The 19,780-nt window shown below is 43.4% G+C and overlaps 1 protein-coding gene across 3 annotated transcripts; it reads left to right on the top strand.

Moving 5' to 3' along the window:
* The first annotated feature begins 1,182 nt into the window (after nucleotides 1-1,182).
* Nucleotides 1,183-19,707, top strand: cep170ba (centrosomal protein 170Ba). Of its 3 annotated transcripts, none has more exons than XM_084380540.1 (19): nucleotides 1,183-1,372; nucleotides 2,083-2,220; nucleotides 4,312-4,401; nucleotides 5,256-5,336; nucleotides 5,999-6,055; nucleotides 6,928-7,081; nucleotides 9,698-9,820; nucleotides 10,597-11,091; nucleotides 11,174-12,084; nucleotides 12,254-12,373; nucleotides 13,072-13,210; nucleotides 13,330-14,970; nucleotides 15,800-16,052; nucleotides 16,202-16,334; nucleotides 16,621-16,755; nucleotides 16,854-16,942; nucleotides 17,414-17,507; nucleotides 17,587-17,638; nucleotides 17,741-19,707. In XM_084380540.1, exons 2-19 carry the CDS (start codon nucleotides 2,116-2,118, stop codon nucleotides 17,941-17,943), a joined length of 4,875 nt encoding a protein of 1,624 aa, XP_084236666.1. In that variant the 5' UTR covers nucleotides 1,183-1,372; nucleotides 2,083-2,115; the 3' UTR covers nucleotides 17,944-19,707. The 3 variants fall into 3 exon arrangements, with proteins under 3 accessions (XP_084236666.1, XP_084236665.1, XP_084236667.1); XM_084380539.1 differs by having other exon boundaries at nucleotides 12,254-12,412; XM_084380541.1 differs by lacking the exon at nucleotides 12,254-12,373.
* The last annotated feature ends 73 nt before the right edge of the window (nucleotides 19,708-19,780 follow it).

Here is a 19,780-nt window from a genome sequence, read left to right as displayed (position 1 = left end):
AATTAAGTACATGTAGCCTACTCAATAACTGTATTTAAGACCAGTTTTGATGAACTTGAGCTTTAATTGCCTTAGTATTTACAATTCAGTGTATTCTTACATGCTTTGACATGTATAGTATAGTATAGTATAGCCTAACCAATTCTGGATTTTTGAGGCCAAGACTGATATTGATATATGGTAGTTTAACTCTTTGATAATACCAGCTGATAGTCTTTTGTTGTTGTTGTTGTTGTTGTTGTTGCTTTTTGTTTTGTTTATTTTTTGTTATTTAAGTCTTTATTTAGTTTTTCAATCAACATGAACATTAACACAAATGTACAAATATGGAGAAATTAAAAAGCAACAAAAAACAACAACAAAAAACAGCTGATAGTCATTTTTGAAAACTAATGTCATGTTACTTATCAGCCAACACACATACCAATACAGGTGTATCTGCAATAAGCTAATATTCAGCTGCATATCAGTGTGGCTGATTTATCGGTCAAATTCCACTATAAAGTAGTTAAAATTAGTTCTGATTAGATGATTACATGTTAATGCATCAATAATAACAATCAGGAAAAATGATATTTATAAAATTACACTCTGAAAAGGCCCTTTCTACATAATAAGTATTTATTTACAGTTTGTTTTCCTTTATTTATATTTTGTTGAAAAGACTTAAACTTAAGCAATAAATACGATGAATTGAATACAGTAACAAGGTATTAATGAAAGTTTTTATATTATTCACTGATTGGGATATTTATTATCGATAGTGTATTGCTACTTTTTTTTTACGTAGGTTAATGATATACATACTAATTCCATTACTTTTTACACACATGAAGCATAATTGCCAAAAACATAAGTAAAAGTAGCAAAAAAAACACACAAAAAAAACACAAAAACAACTTTTAAATGTAGTTAAATTGTCAATACACTATAATGCATACGATAAGTCTTACTCATGCGAAACAATACAAACACAATTACATATATTGGTGTTTTAGCTGTGCTACTGGTTTTTGTTCTTTTTGTTTTGTTTTGTTTTTTCCCCCACCTTGAGTTTTTCTGCACCCGGGACACAAACAGAGTGAGAGCTCTTACCTCGCTCCACCTCTCGGCTCAAACCCGTAAAGCGTCTGATGGGACTTGTCGGGCTACGTCACCGTGTCGGCAGGAGCAGAGGCGGTGGAGTGCAGGAGAGTTTCGCCCTGACTATCCGGTTGTCATTCCCTGAGGAAGAAGAAGAGGGTGTGTTCCGAAATTTACCTGTCCAGTGTTACCTGGCGCTGTCGTCGTACATGTCGGCCGTCGAATTTCAACTGGTTTAGGACGTGAAACACTGGCTTCACTTCGGAGTAAAACGGAGAAGGCATTAAAGGTACGTCCTTGTTGGGAGCAAATGGTTGGGAAAAAGCTTGTTGCGGTCCCAGCGGAGGCTCATGACTTTAGTTAAACAACGTCACTGTCACCGACAGACTCAAACAGTCCGCGGTGTAATTTAAAACAACATTAGTGCTGCCGTTACGAGACAATAAATAGATTGTATTAAAGATACAAGCAGCACTTCTGGCTGATATGAGCCAAGGTTACAGGAAGTAACAACACGGGCTGTGGAAGTTTAATGGAAGCAAACATTACTCACAGGCGCTGCTTTGGAACAGGTTTCCCAGCATGTGTCATGAAGAAACTCTTGAAAAAAGGCTTATATCTGCTTTATCTTTTATTAAATGAGGAGCTCTGCATGTATAAGTTGTGTTAGCACACTTAATATCCTCCACTGACTCATGGAAAGCTGTCTGGCGCACAAAATGTGTTCAGGGTGGTTGTTAAATTTCATTATTTCAGCACAGTAGTATCACAGCCGTGCTGTAATAGTTTGGAAAACAGGTCTGACTTAGGTGAGATGATGACTTCCCCTCACTAAGCTCCACACCAAAGCATTCTTTCATAACAGTAGCTTTTTTAAGACACTATTGTTCAGAGACACAGGTATTGAATTTTGATCAACCATTCAGGTGTCTTGAAATGTGGCTCAAATGCCCCCCCTGCTCATCTTGTCTTCTCTTTTTTGTTTTTGCCTCCTCCCAGGATGCTAAGAAGATCCTGACTCGTGGCCCCAACATGAGTGTGACATCATGGTTCCTGGTCAGCAGCTCTGGCACACGCCACCGGTTGCCAAGGGAGATGATCTTTGTTGGCCGGGATGACTGCGAGCTAATGCTGCAGGTGTGTGACCTTGTGTGTTTAAGAGCGAGACCAACGGAGACCAGCGGAGAACGCGTGAGCGCTCGCTTACGTGTCACATGAAACTTCTTCACCATAATGTGTCAAAAATGCTCACACGACAGGACAGCCTGTCACATGAATACGCGAAACACCAGTGGGAGGCTCGTTGCATGCCTTGTGTGTGTGTGTGTGTGTGTGTGTGTGTGTGTGTGTGTGTGTGTGTGTGTGTGTGTGTGTGTGTGTGTGTGTGTAACCTGGTGACGTTGCCACATTCACACAAAGTTGCCCCTGACAGCCTTTCGAACAATGACTTAAAACGTAGCTAAAGCATTCCACTGTGTTGTTTTTCCACTCAGCGCATGTCATAAACACAATTTCTTTGTGGTCGTTCTATAATACGATCCCTCCCATTTTCTCCTCACTCTGTATTTAGTCCGTTTAAAGAGGAATGTTGCCTCAGAAACAGTTGTTTATACTTTCCTCAGTCAGTGTGTTATACTCTGAAAAAACGTGCCAACCACAGAAGTCGGTTAGATTGAAAGTTGCTCTAGTCCACATTTAGGCGTCGCCGGATCAAGGAAAAAAAACCTCAGCTTCTCCCAGCCTGAAATGATGCAGACTTTTCTATTGCTCTGCTTAAGTGCTCAAGACAGCTTCCTGACTTGGCACACGGTCGGTTTTGGCTCCATGTAGCCTTTAACCCTTTAATCTTTCGTTTTTCTGTTTGTAGCTCAATGCATTTTTTCCCCATTCAAGCCACAGTCGAATTTCTGTAACATGAGAATCCTGTTTGGCGTGAAAAGCAGAGATTGAGTAGCATAGCTGAGGGCTGCAACTCAAATGTTTGGACTTTTCCATGACAACTGTTGTCTGATCAATGTCTGTAATTGGACCAAACGCGTCCTGCAATAACCGTGAATGCATGATGTCTAGTTCAGCAGTGTTGTGATTGCCACTGCTAACATTTTCTCTGAGGTAAAGGGGACAAAGTATTAGCAACGTGGTGCGTAGTTAACCTAATCAAGTAGGTAAACTGCTTGATAAATGTGTGCTTACAGACACAGTGCAGTATTTACAAGAAATTATTTGGAAGTCCACTGAGTGAATACGCCCACACACAGACAGTTGAAACAGCCCCTGAGCGCTGTTCATCCCAGTTAGGAGGTGATGTGGAAGAGTTTATGTCAACCCTTAGAGGACAATGATCATTAGGAGTTTGGCAGTCACCTTCAATCTGTGATTTTTGTGATGAGGAGGCCCAGAGTGCCTAATGAGCTGAGAAGAACGGGTGAGTCAGTCTGAATCACTTGTACAGTTTGGACTTAATTGATGAAAGCATATTCGAAGTAGCCACATTTTTCCTCTGGTGACTGGCAGGTAGACCATGTATACAAGGACTTACTCAAGCCATGCAAGCAGAGTTTAATAGATGAGGACTGTTAGTGTCATATTAAGGCTCGTTTGTTGTGAATGCACAGGAAGGTCTGTCTAACTGTGCTCAAATGATCACTTTTTATCCACATGCCCTAATCTAGGGTCAAGACTTTTAGGGCTGCAACGAATGATTATTTTCTTTGTCAGTTAATCTGCTGATTATTTTCTCGATTAATTGATTGGTTGTTTTTCATCTATAAAATGTCAGAAAATGATGAAAAATCCTTATATGATGTCCTCATATGCCTTTTTTTGTTGACGACCCAAAGATAGTCAGTTTACTGTCTTAAAGGAGTAAAGACACCAGAAAATATTCCTGTTAATGAAGCTGGATCAGAGAATTATGACTCTTTCATCTGAAGAATTACTCAAACTGATTAAATGATTATCAAAAAAAGTTGGCGATTAATTTGATAGTTGACGATTATTGGATTAGGGTTAGTTATACAGTTTTCCCGAATCCAAGGTGATGTCTTCTGATGTCTGTTTGTCTGACCGAGAGACCAAAACCAAAGGATATTCAGTTTGCAATGACGAAAGAAGATAAAATTAGTAAATTCCCACATTGGAGATACAGAATTCCTGTTGTTTTTGCTTGAAAAAATTACTTGCACTCGACATGCAGTTTTAACGACTTCTGCTTTGCTTTTGTCGCAGTCTCGCAGTGTGGACAAACAGCACGCTGTGATCAACTACGACACAAACACAGACGAGCACATGGTGAAGGACCTGGGCAGCTTGAACGGGGTGAGTGGGTCCATCTCTAGTGTCGGGCTACCTGCCTCAGCCCACAGTGATAAAGCCAGCCACTGACTGACTGGGCTCCCTGAGGACTCCAGTCTCCACAACAATTCCCAGAGCACAAAATACCTCTCTGTTTGCCAGAGACGGGGACGGTTGGTAGAACAGTGGTAATCTGGAGACTTTTCCCGCTGGCCTGGACCCCCTTTTTTTTTTCTTCCCATTCTTTCTATTTCTCCCTCCCTCCTTTCACTGCTCTGTTGCCACTTCATTGCACCATTATCCCAATGAAATCCAGAGTTGAGCAGTGGGAGAAAACCATTCATTGTTCTCAGAGAGTGTTTCTTTGGGCCATGGTAGCTGTAGCCAAACTAATCAGAGCAGAACGGTAACTGAAATCCAACATGGCTCCTTTTTTTTCTCCCCCCAATTATCTTTATTTAGTCTGTATAGTATAAGACCTGCTCCTCTGCACATTTCCAGCAGTATCTTTCTTTATGTTTAGCGATCTGATGAGAAACTCTGGAACGTTGGTCTCACTTACTGTTAGTTTAGGCAGGAGATAGACTAATCGATCAACAAACTAAGCAGCATTGCGTGTATACACCTCCACCTGGCCATTAAGCATTCCACAAAAGCCGAGACGGAGGTTGCATAACAACATAATCTCATCAGAGTTTTAATGTGCCGGTGGATTAACTTTCAATGGGAAAAGGACCAATTGCAAAGCACCTTACAGTATCTGGGTGCATGCCATGAGGAATTAGAGAGCCTGTCACCTGTGAGTCAACCCATTTGCTCCATTAATGACCTGTGAAAATGATTTGATGTTATTTTTCTCTTTTCTCTTTGTCTTGCAGACATTTGTGAACGACCTAAGAATCCCAGACCAGACCTACATCACCCTCAAGCTCTCTGACGTCATTCGCTTTGGCTATGATATCCTTTTCTCAAAATTTTTGTCACATATTTGTCTTAACTTTGGTTGTGTGACTCATGTAATACAGGCTTTCTGTTCTTCAGTTGGAACAGTTTAAGTTGGTGAAACACACAGTGAAACTCATTTTTTTTTTTCCCTCTCTGTGGTCTTTGGCTCCATCGGCATGTTAATCCCCTCTGGTTTTTCAGTCAGGGGTTTTAGATTATGGTCAACAGAAAATCTCCTGCACCCTTTGACCCCCAGAACAGAAATCTCATGAATGGTGAAACTTACTTAAGATAACAGTGAGGGAGAAAGCTGTCTGGAGTACAGAGACATTTGGGAATGTTTGTTACCAGTATGTAGCATGTGATTTTTGCACATTTGAGGGAGTGAGTCGCTGAAGATATGAGCTTGTTTGAATTGCAACAGGTCTCTGCTGCTTATCTGTTTTCCTCCCTCTTGCAAGCAGTAGAAGAAGGTACTTTTGACCTCCTTAGAAGAGAGTACTAACTGCAAATTTACCATTCATCAGGTAGCAATTTGTATTCCCTGTTTGTCCTCCATGTCTCTGTGCCAACAAACATCTGGAGATGTGTCCCTAAGACTGAACTGTGATTATAAATAAATAGATGTATTACAAAAATGATGGCATGTATGTGTACTTTAACTCCTCCTGCACATGCTCATGTATATATCCTGGAGAAGAGTCAACACAAGGTCCCAGAGGAGGCTCTTAAAGTAAGTAATACTGACAGTGTGTGCTTCTTTCCGGCTAGGGAGAAATACTTACAACGGATCTTTGTCTCTGATGCTAAAACGACAGTGCTCTTCTATTATTTTCATATAGCTTCATCAGCTGATTATTTTTTTCAAGTATCACTTAGCCCATGAAATATCAGAAATAATATCAATTGCTCATTGCCAGTTACTTGAGATCATCATCATGATTGCTAACTTTCATTTAAAAATTTTCATTTTGACAAAAGTTCAAATAAGACGAAGGCTTTAGTTTTACAAGGAACAAACGGAATGATGTGATGTAACTCGTGTGACCTTACCTGGTCTGAATCCCGTGCCAACTGTTGTCACAAATCATTATGAGCTCTGTGCTTTGAAACACATTGGATAACTATCGTCTGAATGTTGGAACAATATTTTCAATATTTTAATGCTTAGCTTTTGTCCCTCCTCTGTGTCACCTGTAATTCTTCCATGTGCAGCCTCCAGCCTCGCCTTAATAACCACAGCTCACCTAACTGTCAGCTACAGCTAGAGCAAATGATAGAGGCCCCAAAATGTTGCATAGTGTTTAAAGGCCCATTCAATACAAACAAAACAGTTTAGTCACCTACACACAGGTTCAATGAGGGCAAAAATGTTTACAGTATAATTGCTGAAAGAAAAGATTACGAGAAATTGTTACTTTAAAGTGTAAACACTCATTTTTGTTAATTATTTCATGTGTTTTGTAAAGAGTATCCATTCTTAACAGTAAGAAAGCAGATGTCCCTGGTGGATATTCTTCCGTCGACTCTGTAGATAGTCACATCTGTACTCATTGTTGACATTAGGCTTCTCACATCCTGCTTCCCTCCTGTCTCTTTGCGTAGCATGAGAAGTACACAAGCCAGTTGCAGCTTACTATCAAAGCCCTGGAGGCCAAGGCGAAGGAAAAACAGCAGCAGCTCCTAAGCCCAGACAAGAGCAAAGGCTCCAATGTGAAAGTGCAGGACAGGGCTGAGCGAAGAGCCCACTCACTCACAGGTAAGCAACTCTCCCTACACACACTCCATCAGAGCAGACATTAGCAGGAAGGCAACAGCTTTTATGATAACAGAAGCAGGTCAAGAGGAACTGTTCTAACTGAAGTGGATTTGAATATGTTTGCGCACACACACGAGGAAGAGGAAGTCTTATCGTCACCATGTGCTGTCTGGCTTTGAAGATCACTTGATAAAGTGGTTGTGGCTTCTTTTATTAAGAGCTTCCCTGTTGTGAGATTAGGCTGCCATGTGAGAGGCCAAAGCTCAAATCCTATGGTGTCAGTAAAGAAATAGAGATTGACATCCCGGAGTTGGCAGAATAAGTATACATAAGTAAGAGCGAGCCAGACGAGCTGAGGGGTGAAGAGTTAAGGACACGCAGTCTTATCTCTGTCAGCCACGCCTGACTGCCGACAAGAGGCGCTGCCAAACACGCCGATGATTGTTCAGCACGTGTCATGGAAGAATTAGAAAGGTATCGAGGCTTTTTTTGGTGCCAAGTTGGCACTTCTGTTCACGTGGCTCGTGGTGGATTTATTGCTGCTTATATTTCCAGTGGCTGTCATGCCCTCTCGGCCCTAAGCCGTACTGAATAAGTCCTGTTGTACAGTACAAGCAGCAGTGGAACAGTCAGAGAATTGTTAGTTCAAGAGAAGCACTTTGTGAATGGAGCTCATTCAAATCGACAAAAACCTATTCCAGCTGCTGTTGATTTAGCAATTTCTGTGCTTTCTGCTCCATAATCGCCCCCGTGAGCTTAGAGGAAAAACTACAACCGGTGCTTAAAATAGGACCTCTCCAGCACTGGGCTCATATCCCTCTGCGTGCCTCACAAATAAGTCATTCAACTGCAGCACTTTGGAAAACAGGGGAAGAAGTCTCTCACTTGCATGGGAGTGTGGTTGTATCACCTGCAGCTATATGCTAACCACAGCAGATCATGTAAACCTGTGACTGCACACAGCTCTTTGGAGCCCATGCACGCTGAGGCCATGTTTACTGCCTGCAGTGTGACAGCAGCCTTGCCCTGTGTTGCCGTGACCCAGTCCACCAGCAAGATAACTGAACCAGCCTCCACGGTCTCACTAAATGTGCAGCCACAAGAAGATAAGGACTGTGTTTCATAGTATGTTACAGAAAATAAAGCTTCACTTGTGCTACACATACAGACGTCTACTGCTGTTGTCTTCACAGAGGAGATGGGCCTGAATATCTATGTTGACTTCATGCAAATTGATTCTCTGTAGCTGAATTCGTGTGACTGGAGGCCTTGATAAAGTGTTTTTTTTGTTTTGTTTTGTTTACCCAGTATTGGATGTTTCATATTGGTTTTGGTGTGTTTTCCTTAATCCTTCTAATCGTGTACAATTCTGTCACTTGTAGAGTGCTGAGAAAGCTGTGTATATCTCTTTCTGAGTGCTCTTGCTTGTTTTTCCCTGCAGCTGCACAGGATGTGGAGTGTGTCCAATCCTCCAGCTGTCTGCAGGGCAGGACACTCCAGTTGTACAGTGTGTGACTCAGTCAGACCTACTTTACTCAGCCAGGACCCGAGGCTATTTAACATGTTCTAAAGTGGCATGAAATGGATCGTTCACATGTTCCCTGATACTGTACACATCGGCACTACATGATTGGGTCTTTAGTTGATAAGATGACCCAAAAGAATTAACTTAACCAGCCAACCAACAAAATTAGTTAAAATGTTTTGAATCTAATAGCAGAATCCAAGAGTATAAACTTTTCTTGAGGCCACATATTCAAGACTGCTCTCAGTCCACTTTATTTGGGACTCTCGCCCATGTTTTCTTTAGCTAAAAGGAGAGGATTGGGTAAGAGGAAAGGAATTAGTAACATGTCCCTCTGTTTCTCCCGTCACTGTGTTGATGTCTTATTGTGTGTGTCCAAGGCAACAGCGATGAAGTGCTGTTGATGCTTAGGATTGTGAAGCCTTCACATTAAAATCCAGAGAGCTCGTTTAGCCCATGTATCAGTCCGACAAGCAGCATCTGGATTATCTGATTAGTGCCATATAGGCTGGCTGGCATGTGAGGACTGACTGCGGAATCGGTGGCTAAACACCAGTTCAGAAACGGCTCAGGGAAATAACCATCATTGCACCTGTATTGAGTGTAAATACAGAGGTCAGTGTGCGAACAACGAGTAGACGAGGCCTCACTTTAGATGCAGTTCCTATATGCTATGTTATGGTTTTTTCTTTGTAGATTAGGATTAACTTTGTCCTGATTCACACAAGAAGGATTATGTTTTGGTGGCTTGTGTGATACAGTTTGGCCCGTACTACTCTCTCTTTGTCATGGGAATGTGTTGAAATTATATAAAGCCCAAAGACCATGGGTATTGTAACACTATGTCTTTATGAGATCCGGTGTATTGCAACATTTTTGTTGTTGCAAGACTAAACCCAGACACAGCATTGTGTTATCATGTGACTAACACAAACGTATAGCCTAATAAATACCACAGTCTGTATAAATTCAGTTCTTTGTTTGGCTCTTTCGTCTTTCCTGCCATCCGTCTCTGTGCCTGAGTGTATCCATGTACCTAATGGTGTGTGTTTGTCTGTGTCTGTGCTTGTGTTTGTGCGTTTGTCTGTTAGCTGCCACAGATTCTCCGATATCCAAGCCTACTCCTCTCTATGGCCAACCGTCCTGGTGGGGAGAGGATGAGGATGCAGCCAACAAAAAGCGGAACAGAGGTGGAAAGTCGCCAGAGTCTCCAGGTCAGAGAATGTGTCTTAGATTCTTACTAAGCAACAGACTTAATGATGGTGTTCATGCAAAATGTATGTTTGTACTGCTATTCTACTAGATCTTCCCACGTCTGTGAATTAGACCCTAATTTGTAATGACATGTTTTTCTGTGCCATTGCTATCTGATGCCCTTTTGTGGGTCACTGAGAGATGGATGGTGTCGACCCTAAGGCAGGTCTCTGGCTGCCAGTTGTGGACTGTTAGCCAGGCCATAGCATGCCAAGTCAGTGGGCAGTGCCTGTCTGCCTCGTGATGGATTATGACCCTCAAAGCTGTTGTAGGGGGGAGGAGGGGTGATTGTTTGCCTCATGTTGCCCGGACTGAAACAGATTATTCCCGCTCAGCTACCCTCCGCTGGACTCTGAGCTCCTAAAGTGATATTTGGCCACATCCAACTGGCACCCAAAGACCAACTGGTGAATTTGTTTTCTCAGTGTAACAGCTGGAAACTTGGGATTTGTTACTCCCATTTTCAGGATTGTGCAGTTGACACCGCAATCATCTCTAGGGCTACAACAAATGATTCTTTTTTATTATTATTGATTAATCTGCAGATTATTTTCATGATTAATCAATTAATCATTTTGACTTTTGAATTTCAAGAGTTCTCATCACAATTTCCTAGTCTTCAAAGTAAACGATTAATCATTCATAATGAAAATAATCGAAAGACACATAGCAAGAATTACTGATGGTTTAACAACTGTGTGTTTACTCTCTCCTCCCCGCTCTATAATTCTGACAGAGCCTGCTAAAGATGTGTCCAGATATGAGGTCAATGGTTCTCTATCCGACACTCAGGTCAAGTCCATCTTCTCCTACCGCCGGGAGCCCAGCTACTTTGAGATACCAACAAAAGAATCCCCACCACGGCCTGACAAGAGGCCTGAGTCACAGGTTCAAGAGGTTCCCACCAAGGACACTCCAGATCCCTCTCAGTCCGTCCCCTCTACCCCTACACCTCCTGTAGTCCAAAGCCACGCCTCCTTCACCATCGAATTCGATGAATGTACGCCAGGTAAAATGAAAATCAAGGACCACGTTACGAAGTTTTCTTTCCGCCAGCAGCGCAAGCAATCTTCCACAGAGGCGGCCACCGCACTCAGTGAGGTGATGTCCGCAGAAAGCAAAGTTGCAGATTGGCTGGTCCAAAGCAATGCTAGCATGATGAGAAGGAGGTCGCACGCTGAAGACTTGTATAGCACAAACAGTGATCCATCACTTCTGAAGACCACCAGAGGTGAGTCATGTATATAAAGGCGGTTTATGTTTGGTTGATGTAATGTGCTAGCTCTCAAGCTAACTTGTCTTTCCATCATCAGGAAACCACCGTGAAGATGGCACCCACAGTGATTCAGGGGATCCTTCAATCAATGGAAATGATTTCCTCCAATCAGAACCTCAGATTGGACCCCTCAGAGCCTCCCCACCTCAACGCTTCGCCTCCCCTGACTCTGAGGAACCCTTGTCCTCCTCTCCACCAGAGCCCCAGTCCTTACCCAATCTTGGCAAGGCTGAGCCTCATCAGGCCTTTGTCATTGAATTCTTTGACGATAACCCAAGAAAGAAGCGTTCCCAGTCCTTCACCAATAACACATCCCCACCTGAGCCCTCAGCTTTAAGGGTCCAGCTGGAGAATGCGAGGAAGAGCTCAAGCCCGAATGGTGAGAGACGAGTCCCATCTCCAGCCTCTACCACACCCCCAACGCAACGATACACCATCCCCCTGAAGGGCCCTGCTTCCACAGGCCACCAGAGAGCTGGCTCTCTACGAAGGGAGAAGACAGAGGACCGAATCAGCACCAGCTTCTCCTCTCGCTCTACATCATCTGTGTCTGTTAGGCCCTTTAGCAGCGTAGGCCGGAGATCCAAACTCGCCCAGGAATTTACTGCTGAATTCCTCAGACAAGCCAAGCAGTCCTCTTCTGCCAGCTGGGAGAAAAACACATCGAGCCTCGCTACAGCAGCAAAAACAGAGACAGTGGTAGCGTCCCAGACTAGTCATCCTCCATCTAATGCTCCTTACCAGCCACAGACTTCTTCTCCTATCCACCAGCCTGTTCCCCTCAAGGCCCCTGTGATGCCCCCGGTCTCTCAGAGTGCAGTGGTGAACAGCCCCCGTGTTGGCCCCAAAAATGAAGAGGAGGATAGTCTGAGCGACGCAGGAACCTACACCATTGAAACAGATATCCCAGATAAAGAGCTAGAAGAGGCACGAAGCAAGATTGACCAGGCAAGGCTTTTCTCCATTTAATATACACAAAGTTTCTATGGCTAAAAATAGCAACATGTTACTTGGGGAAGGGAGGAAATAAGTGGGCTCAGTATGAGCCACGGGCATTGGCAGTCCCACCTTTCCTCATTCCTGCACTTATCCACTTGCACTGCTTTGTTCCTGACAGGTGTTTGGCGTTTTTGAGAGCCCAGAGCGAACCAACCAGAGCGAAGCAGAAACATCGTCAGCGTTTAGGCCTGGTGTTGTTCAGAGCAGGGATCAGCATAGGCAGAATAGCTGTGGGGAGGTGAGGCCAGCTCCAGAACAGGGACAGAGTCTGGTAAAAGTAAACCTTCCTGCTCTGGGTTTGATCAGAATAATAATTTTATCATCAATTAATCAATGTGCTTGGTCAGTAAACCATGAAAGTAAATACGCACAAATCAGTTGGATTGCTGTCTTGATTTGTTTTCTCTGGGTTTCTTTTCTTTCTTTTTTGGTGAATCTCTCTAAATTTGTAGATTTGCTTCATCTTTCCTCACAGGTTCTGGGTTCTTCATTGTTTTGGTTTTCTTTCTAACCAAATATAAGAAAAAAGATAGATGTTTTTACAACAAATGTACTAAAGAATTAATCATAAAACTAGAGCCCGACTGATATATACGCCTATCACAGCCAACACAGCCTATCACAGATATATTGTTATCGGCGTATGAGTTGTTGGATATGCACCAATAAGCAAAGTTTTATCTTTATAAGATTATTGCAAAAAAAGTATGTGTTTTGGCTGATAAATTAATATCTAAATTTTAAACTTTCTAATATCAGTATCATCCCCAAAAAATCTAGTATCAGTCGGACTTTACTTGAAACAGATTGATGTCTTGTATCTTCTGTTGTTTGTCATTTTAATGGTGTTCCCAACTAAAGAAATAATAAAATAAGGATCTGCTTTCTTCTTTCTTTTTTAAAGATAATAAATAAGTTGTATGTTGTCTCATGCAGGTTCAGCCAGCAGGTGCAGTGATACAGGGTGCTCCTAAGTGGATGTCTTGCTGGGCCAGCTTGGCAGACAGCTACACAGAATCTGGCCCTTCGTCTGGCCTCTTTGACATTCCTCCCCAGATGGAGCTGTCGGGAGGGGGTAAGCCACCTGACGAGACACGAGTCTATTTGAAATGATAATGAGACGCCCTGATGAATATGAATGATATTCAGCTTCAGCATGTGTGGTTAATATGCATTAAAACTGTTTCACTTCAGCACGAGGCACCATCATCCATAAGGCCACGATCAGCCGACAACCCGACAACGTTGACTCGGATGGTTCAAGAACTCGGCGTGTCCTGCCGCAGGTACCGCTGGGGGAGAAGAGTGACATCTCAACTCCCAGCATTCATGTTCATTATGACCTGCAGTCAACGTTTGATGTAGAAGGGAAGAGCTCTGTGGACCCCGGCTCTCAGGATGGCTTTGACAGGTTGTCGGTGCAGGACGACGTAGAGCCAGACAGCCTGAGTGACGCCAGCAAGTCGGACGATGGTTCCGTCCTAGAGCAAAGGAGGCGACCGCTGTCAGACACAGAAGAGAAGAAGAAAAATGAGGACAAACTCGGTCTCCCAGCCAAGCCTACATCCTTTTACATTGGGTCAGAGGAGGCTTTGTCCAAATCTGAACGTGAATGCTCAAAACCCAGCACTCCTAAAACTGAACAAAAACATGGCAAAACTTTCTCAACAGCCACCCTGACCAAACCGAGAAGTAACCAAGATTCTGGAAAAGTCAAGTCTAGTGTGTCAGCTCCTAGCCTGGGCCAGGGGACACAGAGTCCAGAGTCCAGAGAGGGCAGAGTATCCCCATTAATCAGACAAGAGAGCTTCACCAAGGAGCGGCCTAGCAACGCCAGATTGCCCAACATCTCTAGCCAGCCTGTTCAGAGAGACACAGACCCTGAATTATTCCAGGGGTCCTGCAATCATGACACCCATTCTTTTCTCAAAGAGACGGAGGATGTTCTTGCTGTTCTGGAGGCCAAACTCCAAGCAGGGCAATCAGGTCCAACACCTTCTCCCATAGCGGACTCTCTTTCTGGGGAGTCTGATGTGGACACCTCCAGCACAGTCAGCCAACACAGCAGTAAGACCAGGCCAAACACAGTGACTAAAAAGCCCTCTGTTAGTGGCCTCCATAGGGAGCGTTCTTCAGCCAGTATAGCCAGTCAGGACTCAGTTCACCTGTCCAGTACATCAGAAAAGCGGCGCTATCAAGGGGCAGACAGCAACAATAAGACCGAGTCTCTCAGGAGGCCAGTTGGACTGAGACGTAGTGTCGGGAAATGTGGTTCCATGGACCTAAGTGATGACCCTCAGAGCTTACCTTATTCTGATCAGGAGTCCAACAACCACCAAACCCGCAAAAAATACACAGTGCCCCTTCAGAAGGAGGACGGCAAGACCACCAGAGTATCCCAGGCCCTGAGTCGTGCCAACAGCTTGTCTGCCCCGAGACCCACCAGAGCGTCCATGCTGCGCCGGGCTCGTCTAGGAGAAGCTTCGGACAACGAGGGCACGGAGACGGATAGGCTGGCCCAGGAGGCAGGTAATGCCCCAGCTAAGCAGCCTCAGGAACCCAAGAAACTCTCCAGGCTGGATATGCTGGCGATGCCTCGTAAGCGGACAAGCTCGTTCAACACACCCAGCGACACAGAGGCCTCCTCCGCCCCACAGTGTACAGGCAGGAGCACAGGGTTCTCCAACCGCAGCACCGAGTCTGGTAGCAGCTCAGTTCGAAGGGCCTCTGCTCCGGGGCCGAAGCCCGTAGAAAGGCCCCAGAAAGCAGCGCTCAACAGGACACCAGTCACTCGTGGACGTTCGAGCAGTGCCAAATACGCCAGCAGCACTGCAAGTGAGTATGATACATACACTCACACATACCTGTTTCATTGAGTGTAAACTTGACTGGTATGACAATTTACTCCAGTGTGTTGAAAAAAAGTGACTTTGTGCCTGGATTGGAAGCATTACAACCAACCACAGTGGTGAATTGGTTTGATACATTCATAGTTTTTATACTGTACATTTCAGGAAATAACAACTGGGCTCTGTACTGTCATAATAAGTGTCATTTGGGAAGGGGATTTATTCTGGACTTTCACTCACATCAATAACACTAACATCAGGGCTGTATATTCGTGGCAGTGCAACGACCAGCGCAAGCAGTGCTCTTATAGTGGTTGTTGGCATTTTCCCCCCTGTGTGGTATTTTGGTGCTCAGAGAAAAAAGGATGTACACGAGAGATGAGTTATGTATACGAAAACTCCTTCATCTGCAAATAGTTTGCAGTTTATGGTCATTTATGAGGATTCTGTGTCTATGATGAAGATTATAATACTAACCATGTGCAAAATGCTCTTTGCTACACAACACGGTCTTCTCTATATGGAGTTTGTCTGGTACTCAGCTGTGGAAGGCACGTCTCATTTCAGTTTGTAAATTATTTTGAATCTCAAAAAACAAAAACCTTTGTTGCCAAGTTTTATTGTAAAAAATGAGCTCTTCCACTGCAACTTTTCTGTCTCTGGTTCTGGGGAGGATTTTGGTGACAGCATCTAAAGTACTTGGTGGTGTTTTTTTCCTCTCCTGTATTCTGTGATGGCATCTTTTCTTTTCTCCTGTTGTTTCCCGTCTTCTCTATCCTCACCCTCCGTAACTCAAACCAATTCACGCTGCCAAGGCTCGAGAAGACGACAGAAAGGCTCTGACTATACCTCTACCTCAGATGAGGAGTACGACTCAAACCAGAGCACTCCTAAACACAAACGCTCCCAACCTTCCTCAGCTTCCAACAACTCACGTGATCAGTCTCGCTCTCGGCCTCAGCCGGTGGTCGCCCTGCGTCCTAAATCCCGCAACAGAGAGTCTGAGGAGGAGAACCAAGAGGGAGAGGCTGTGCATAGTTGGTCCAACCACAGTGCTGAGATTGCACGGTAAGGAATAGTACCAACTAAGTTTTTTCCTTGTGTAATATGATTTCTTAGAGTTAAATTGATGTCCCTTGGAGCCAATACCAGATTAAATTAGTGACGGCAATTTGGTTGCTCAGCCATCCTTCTAACATGTGTTCCCTCCCTGTTAGATTGAGTCAAGACCTGGCTAAAGACCTGGCTATCCTGGCCAGAGAGATCCATGATGTGGCAGGCGATGGTGATCCACAGAACCCTGGAGTGGAGAGCAGTGCACCCGTCTCCACTGTGACTGCTCATGAACAGGTACATCAAACATTACCCTGGAAAGCTGTTGCCCTTGGTAACTACACCCTTGAAAGAGGAAGTATCTCAAGTGCTTTTATTGCTTTTATTTATTCTTGTATAGCATCATCCTGATCTGCAATGCATGTATGTAACATGGTGCTCTAAGTAGTTAATTGTGGTTGGTATAAAACCTTTCGAGCGATCTCTTTGCCTTGTTTAACACATCGTCCACAGAAAACTACCTGTCTCTCTGTCTGTTTTATAACGTAACTCTTATTTCTCTGACTGTCTGATTGTGTTGCAGCTGGTTCATCATATTCCAGAGGCTGGATTAAACTACCAGAGAATCCCGCCAATTTCCGCATCTACAAAGGAGCCAGACCAGAGCTGGAGCGACCATGACCAGACCTCCAGGCAGAGAGCTCGGCGCAAAGATGAGGTCTGATGTGGCTTCACATCATTTTTAAAGCCCCTGTTTCTGTCATGTCAGCACTGAGGGATCAGGATATAATAATATGATTTGTTTTTCGTCTCCAGGTCGTTGTGGACAATCTGATGCTGAATCCTGTGTCTCAGGTCATCGTGGCCATCAGAGAAAACACTGAGCAGCTCGCTGACAAAATAAAGTAAGATGTGAAGAAAACACACAACAAGCAAACTCAAATAAACATCCTTTGTTCCCATGCTTAATCTGGTTTGATGGAAAACTTTATTGATCCTGTCTGACAACCAGACGGCACTGAGCCTGTAATCCTATTAAAGTAGTGTGGCGGAGTGAGTCAGCACACAGATGTATAGTCTAACTGACAATATGGGACTGAGATGATGTCTTCACAATAGATTAGCTACAGATAAAATTCTTAATCTTTCAAAGTTGCCATTGTGAGATGTAGCCACAGTTTGCTCTTTTTTTCCAACTTTTATATAATAGAAACAACAAGATATCAAAAAAGAAAAATAGGTTTTTGTATACCGTGATTGGATTTATTTCACCAGATTAAAAAGCTTAATGAGAGTCTACATTTCTGACTAAATCAACAATGTTTTGGGCACAACAATGAACACTTTCTAACTGAATGTTCACATTATGTACACAGGGTACTGTTCCAGGACAGGATGGATATCTGGCAAGAAATCGAGGCCAAGGTTAATACTGACAATGATGTTCCCATTGTCAAAACCTCCAACAAGGTGGGTGACTCATTTTTCAAGTTCAGTTAATGCCAATTAATGCAGTTTGTTTGAGCTAATATGAACATCTGTATTTCAGGAAATCACGTCCATCTTGAAAGAACTCAGGAGAGTTCAACGACAACTTGAGGGTGAGCGACCCTGAGCTTTTACAAACGATATACAAATCATTAATGATTTCTATAGTGCTTAAATCATCAGCTAAACCTACCATTTTCTTTTTTTCCCACCAGTCATTAACACAGTCATGGAGCCCAGTGGGCAGCCTGAACCATCCAAGGCCTCATCTGGAGCTCGGCCCTCCAGAACTTCCTCCTCCCGAGACTTTAGAACGGTCCACTCTGCCTCCAAGCGTGGCGGTGGCCCGAGGCCCAGCGAGGGTGTCAGGAGAGCTGCGGTGACACCGGATGATCTCAGAGAGGGATATTTGGTGTGAGACGTGACTCTCACAATTCTGCCCTAACCCCACAAACCCAGGTGTCACACCATTGTGCGCACAATGAAACCAAGAAGGGGGAAGTGATACAGATACAAGTACACTCTGAGCACCTATACAGTGAAGCCTGCACTAAATGCCCTTTAAACACTCTCAGTGGGAGCTCTACACATGAGGTGATGATTTAAGGAAGTACTACAATACTTAAATAACTGCACCTCTGACAGGCCTCATAATATCTATACTTGATTCTTTGCGACATCTTTATTTGCCAATGATACGACCAACATTGCTGATTTTAAAAGCTCATTGTAATTATTTGCCTGAGCAGAACAATCTCAGGGAAATCCACTAATATATATTGTGTGTATGTTTAGCAATTTTGAGGAAAAGTTTGTGAATTGATGTTTGTTTTGGGTAGAAAGAGCTGAAGCAACACCTTGCAGATGTTCATGCACTGTTTACTGTGTATCCTCAGTAAGCGCCTTGCATTTCCTTATTTTGTGGACCAGATTTATGTAAGAATGTAAAAAGTATTTATTAGGGCTCTTTTGTGAGACACTGTAACCGAGACAAAATGACTTTGGGAGAGTTAGTAGACTCAAGTGCCAGACGGATTAATGTTTTACTACATGGTTACTACCAGTCCATTTCTTTTGTATTTATCTGGTAACATTTCCCAGTGGAGCGACTCTGTCCAGGCCCTCCTCAGTAGATGGACAGTGGATGCACATTTTGTCCAAGTGGAGATGAAAATCCTTCAGGAATGTGTGTCCGAACAGTAGGAGGGACTCCAAGTTTAGTCACCTGGCAACCACACACTCAAGTGGCGGTAAAACAGGAGCTTTCAAGCTTTCCTCTGTATCCGCTGAAAGTGTGTTTTTATTTATTACAGTTAGAGGCTTGAAACTTGTTTCCACGTCTGACCAGCACAGTCAGCTCCGAGGTTTTGGCCAAAGACAATCATAGATCGACTGACAGTTTGTACTTAGCTCACCACACCAAACCTCTATATGCTTAATATCTATCAGAGCACTGTGTAAGATTTGATATTTAAGTATCTTGAGTCACAAGCTCACTTCTGATCTTTACATGACAGAAAAAGAAATGTAATTTTAGCATTAAAGTTGAGTCAGTGGTGTGAAACTGTAAATCTGATTGTTAGTTTGTGGCATTCTGTCGTTCTGTGTGTAAATATCTAAAGATATCTGTATGTCCTACAAAAAATTACCTCTCAATCTTGTCTTTTGCACTAATGTAGTACGACATTATCCCCTCAACCTGATAATGCTGCATATTGAAAGCCTCTCCTCTCCTGCAAACATTTGATGCTGTCGTTGGTTGAAGCAGGAGAGAAGATGACTCAGTACACCAGCAAGTTTCCCTCCTCCCAGTCCAGATTGGACACGTGATTGTAATTGGGAAGTACCTTCAAGTGCCACAGTGCCGTGTGGGATGATGTTCCAGTGGTTGTTTACAAACCGCTCAAAGCGTTGCTGCTATTCTTCTAACATGGGATAGTTATTTCCCTGATGCTTTACTTCATTTAAGTCCAAGCTTCAGCAGGTTTGAGAGCTGAAACGTAACTCTCATTTGTCAAATGTGTGCCCCTTTTTTTTTTTTATATTCAACTTGTGTTTCCTCTCCTTTCACTCAGAATGATTTGGATGTAATCAGACTGTCTTGTTAGTCGGTATTTATGTTCTGTTTTTTGTGTAATTTCTTAGCTGATGATTTTTCAAATAAAGGAACTTGATTAGCAAAGTTGTTTTGTTTTCTTTCACACCCTGCACTTTTTTTTTTTTTTTTTTTCCTGAGCAGCGGCATGTTCCAAAAA

The sequence above is a fragment of the Pagrus pagrus genome, assembly GCF_965226575.1.
Source record: "Pagrus pagrus genome assembly, chromosome: 18".
Lineage (NCBI taxonomy): Eukaryota > Metazoa > Chordata > Actinopteri > Spariformes > Sparidae > Pagrus > Pagrus pagrus.
This window is presented reverse-complemented; position numbering and strand designations above follow the sequence as displayed.

What these genes read in the sequence shown, in the direction of transcription:
- cep170ba (XM_084380539.1), top strand. Translation starts at nt 2,116, where the DNA reads ATGAGTGTGACATCATGGTTCCTGGTCAGCAGCTCTGGCACACGCCAC. An exon ending in CAGCTCGCTGACAAAATAAA is followed by an intron (nt 16,943 to 17,413) that starts GTAAGATGTGAA and finishes TTATGTACACAG; the next exon opens with GGTACTGTTCCAGGACAGGA. An exon ending in AGTTCAACGACAACTTGAGG is followed by an intron (nt 17,639 to 17,740) that starts GTGAGCGACCCT and finishes TTTTCCCACCAG; the next exon opens with TCATTAACACAGTCATGGAG.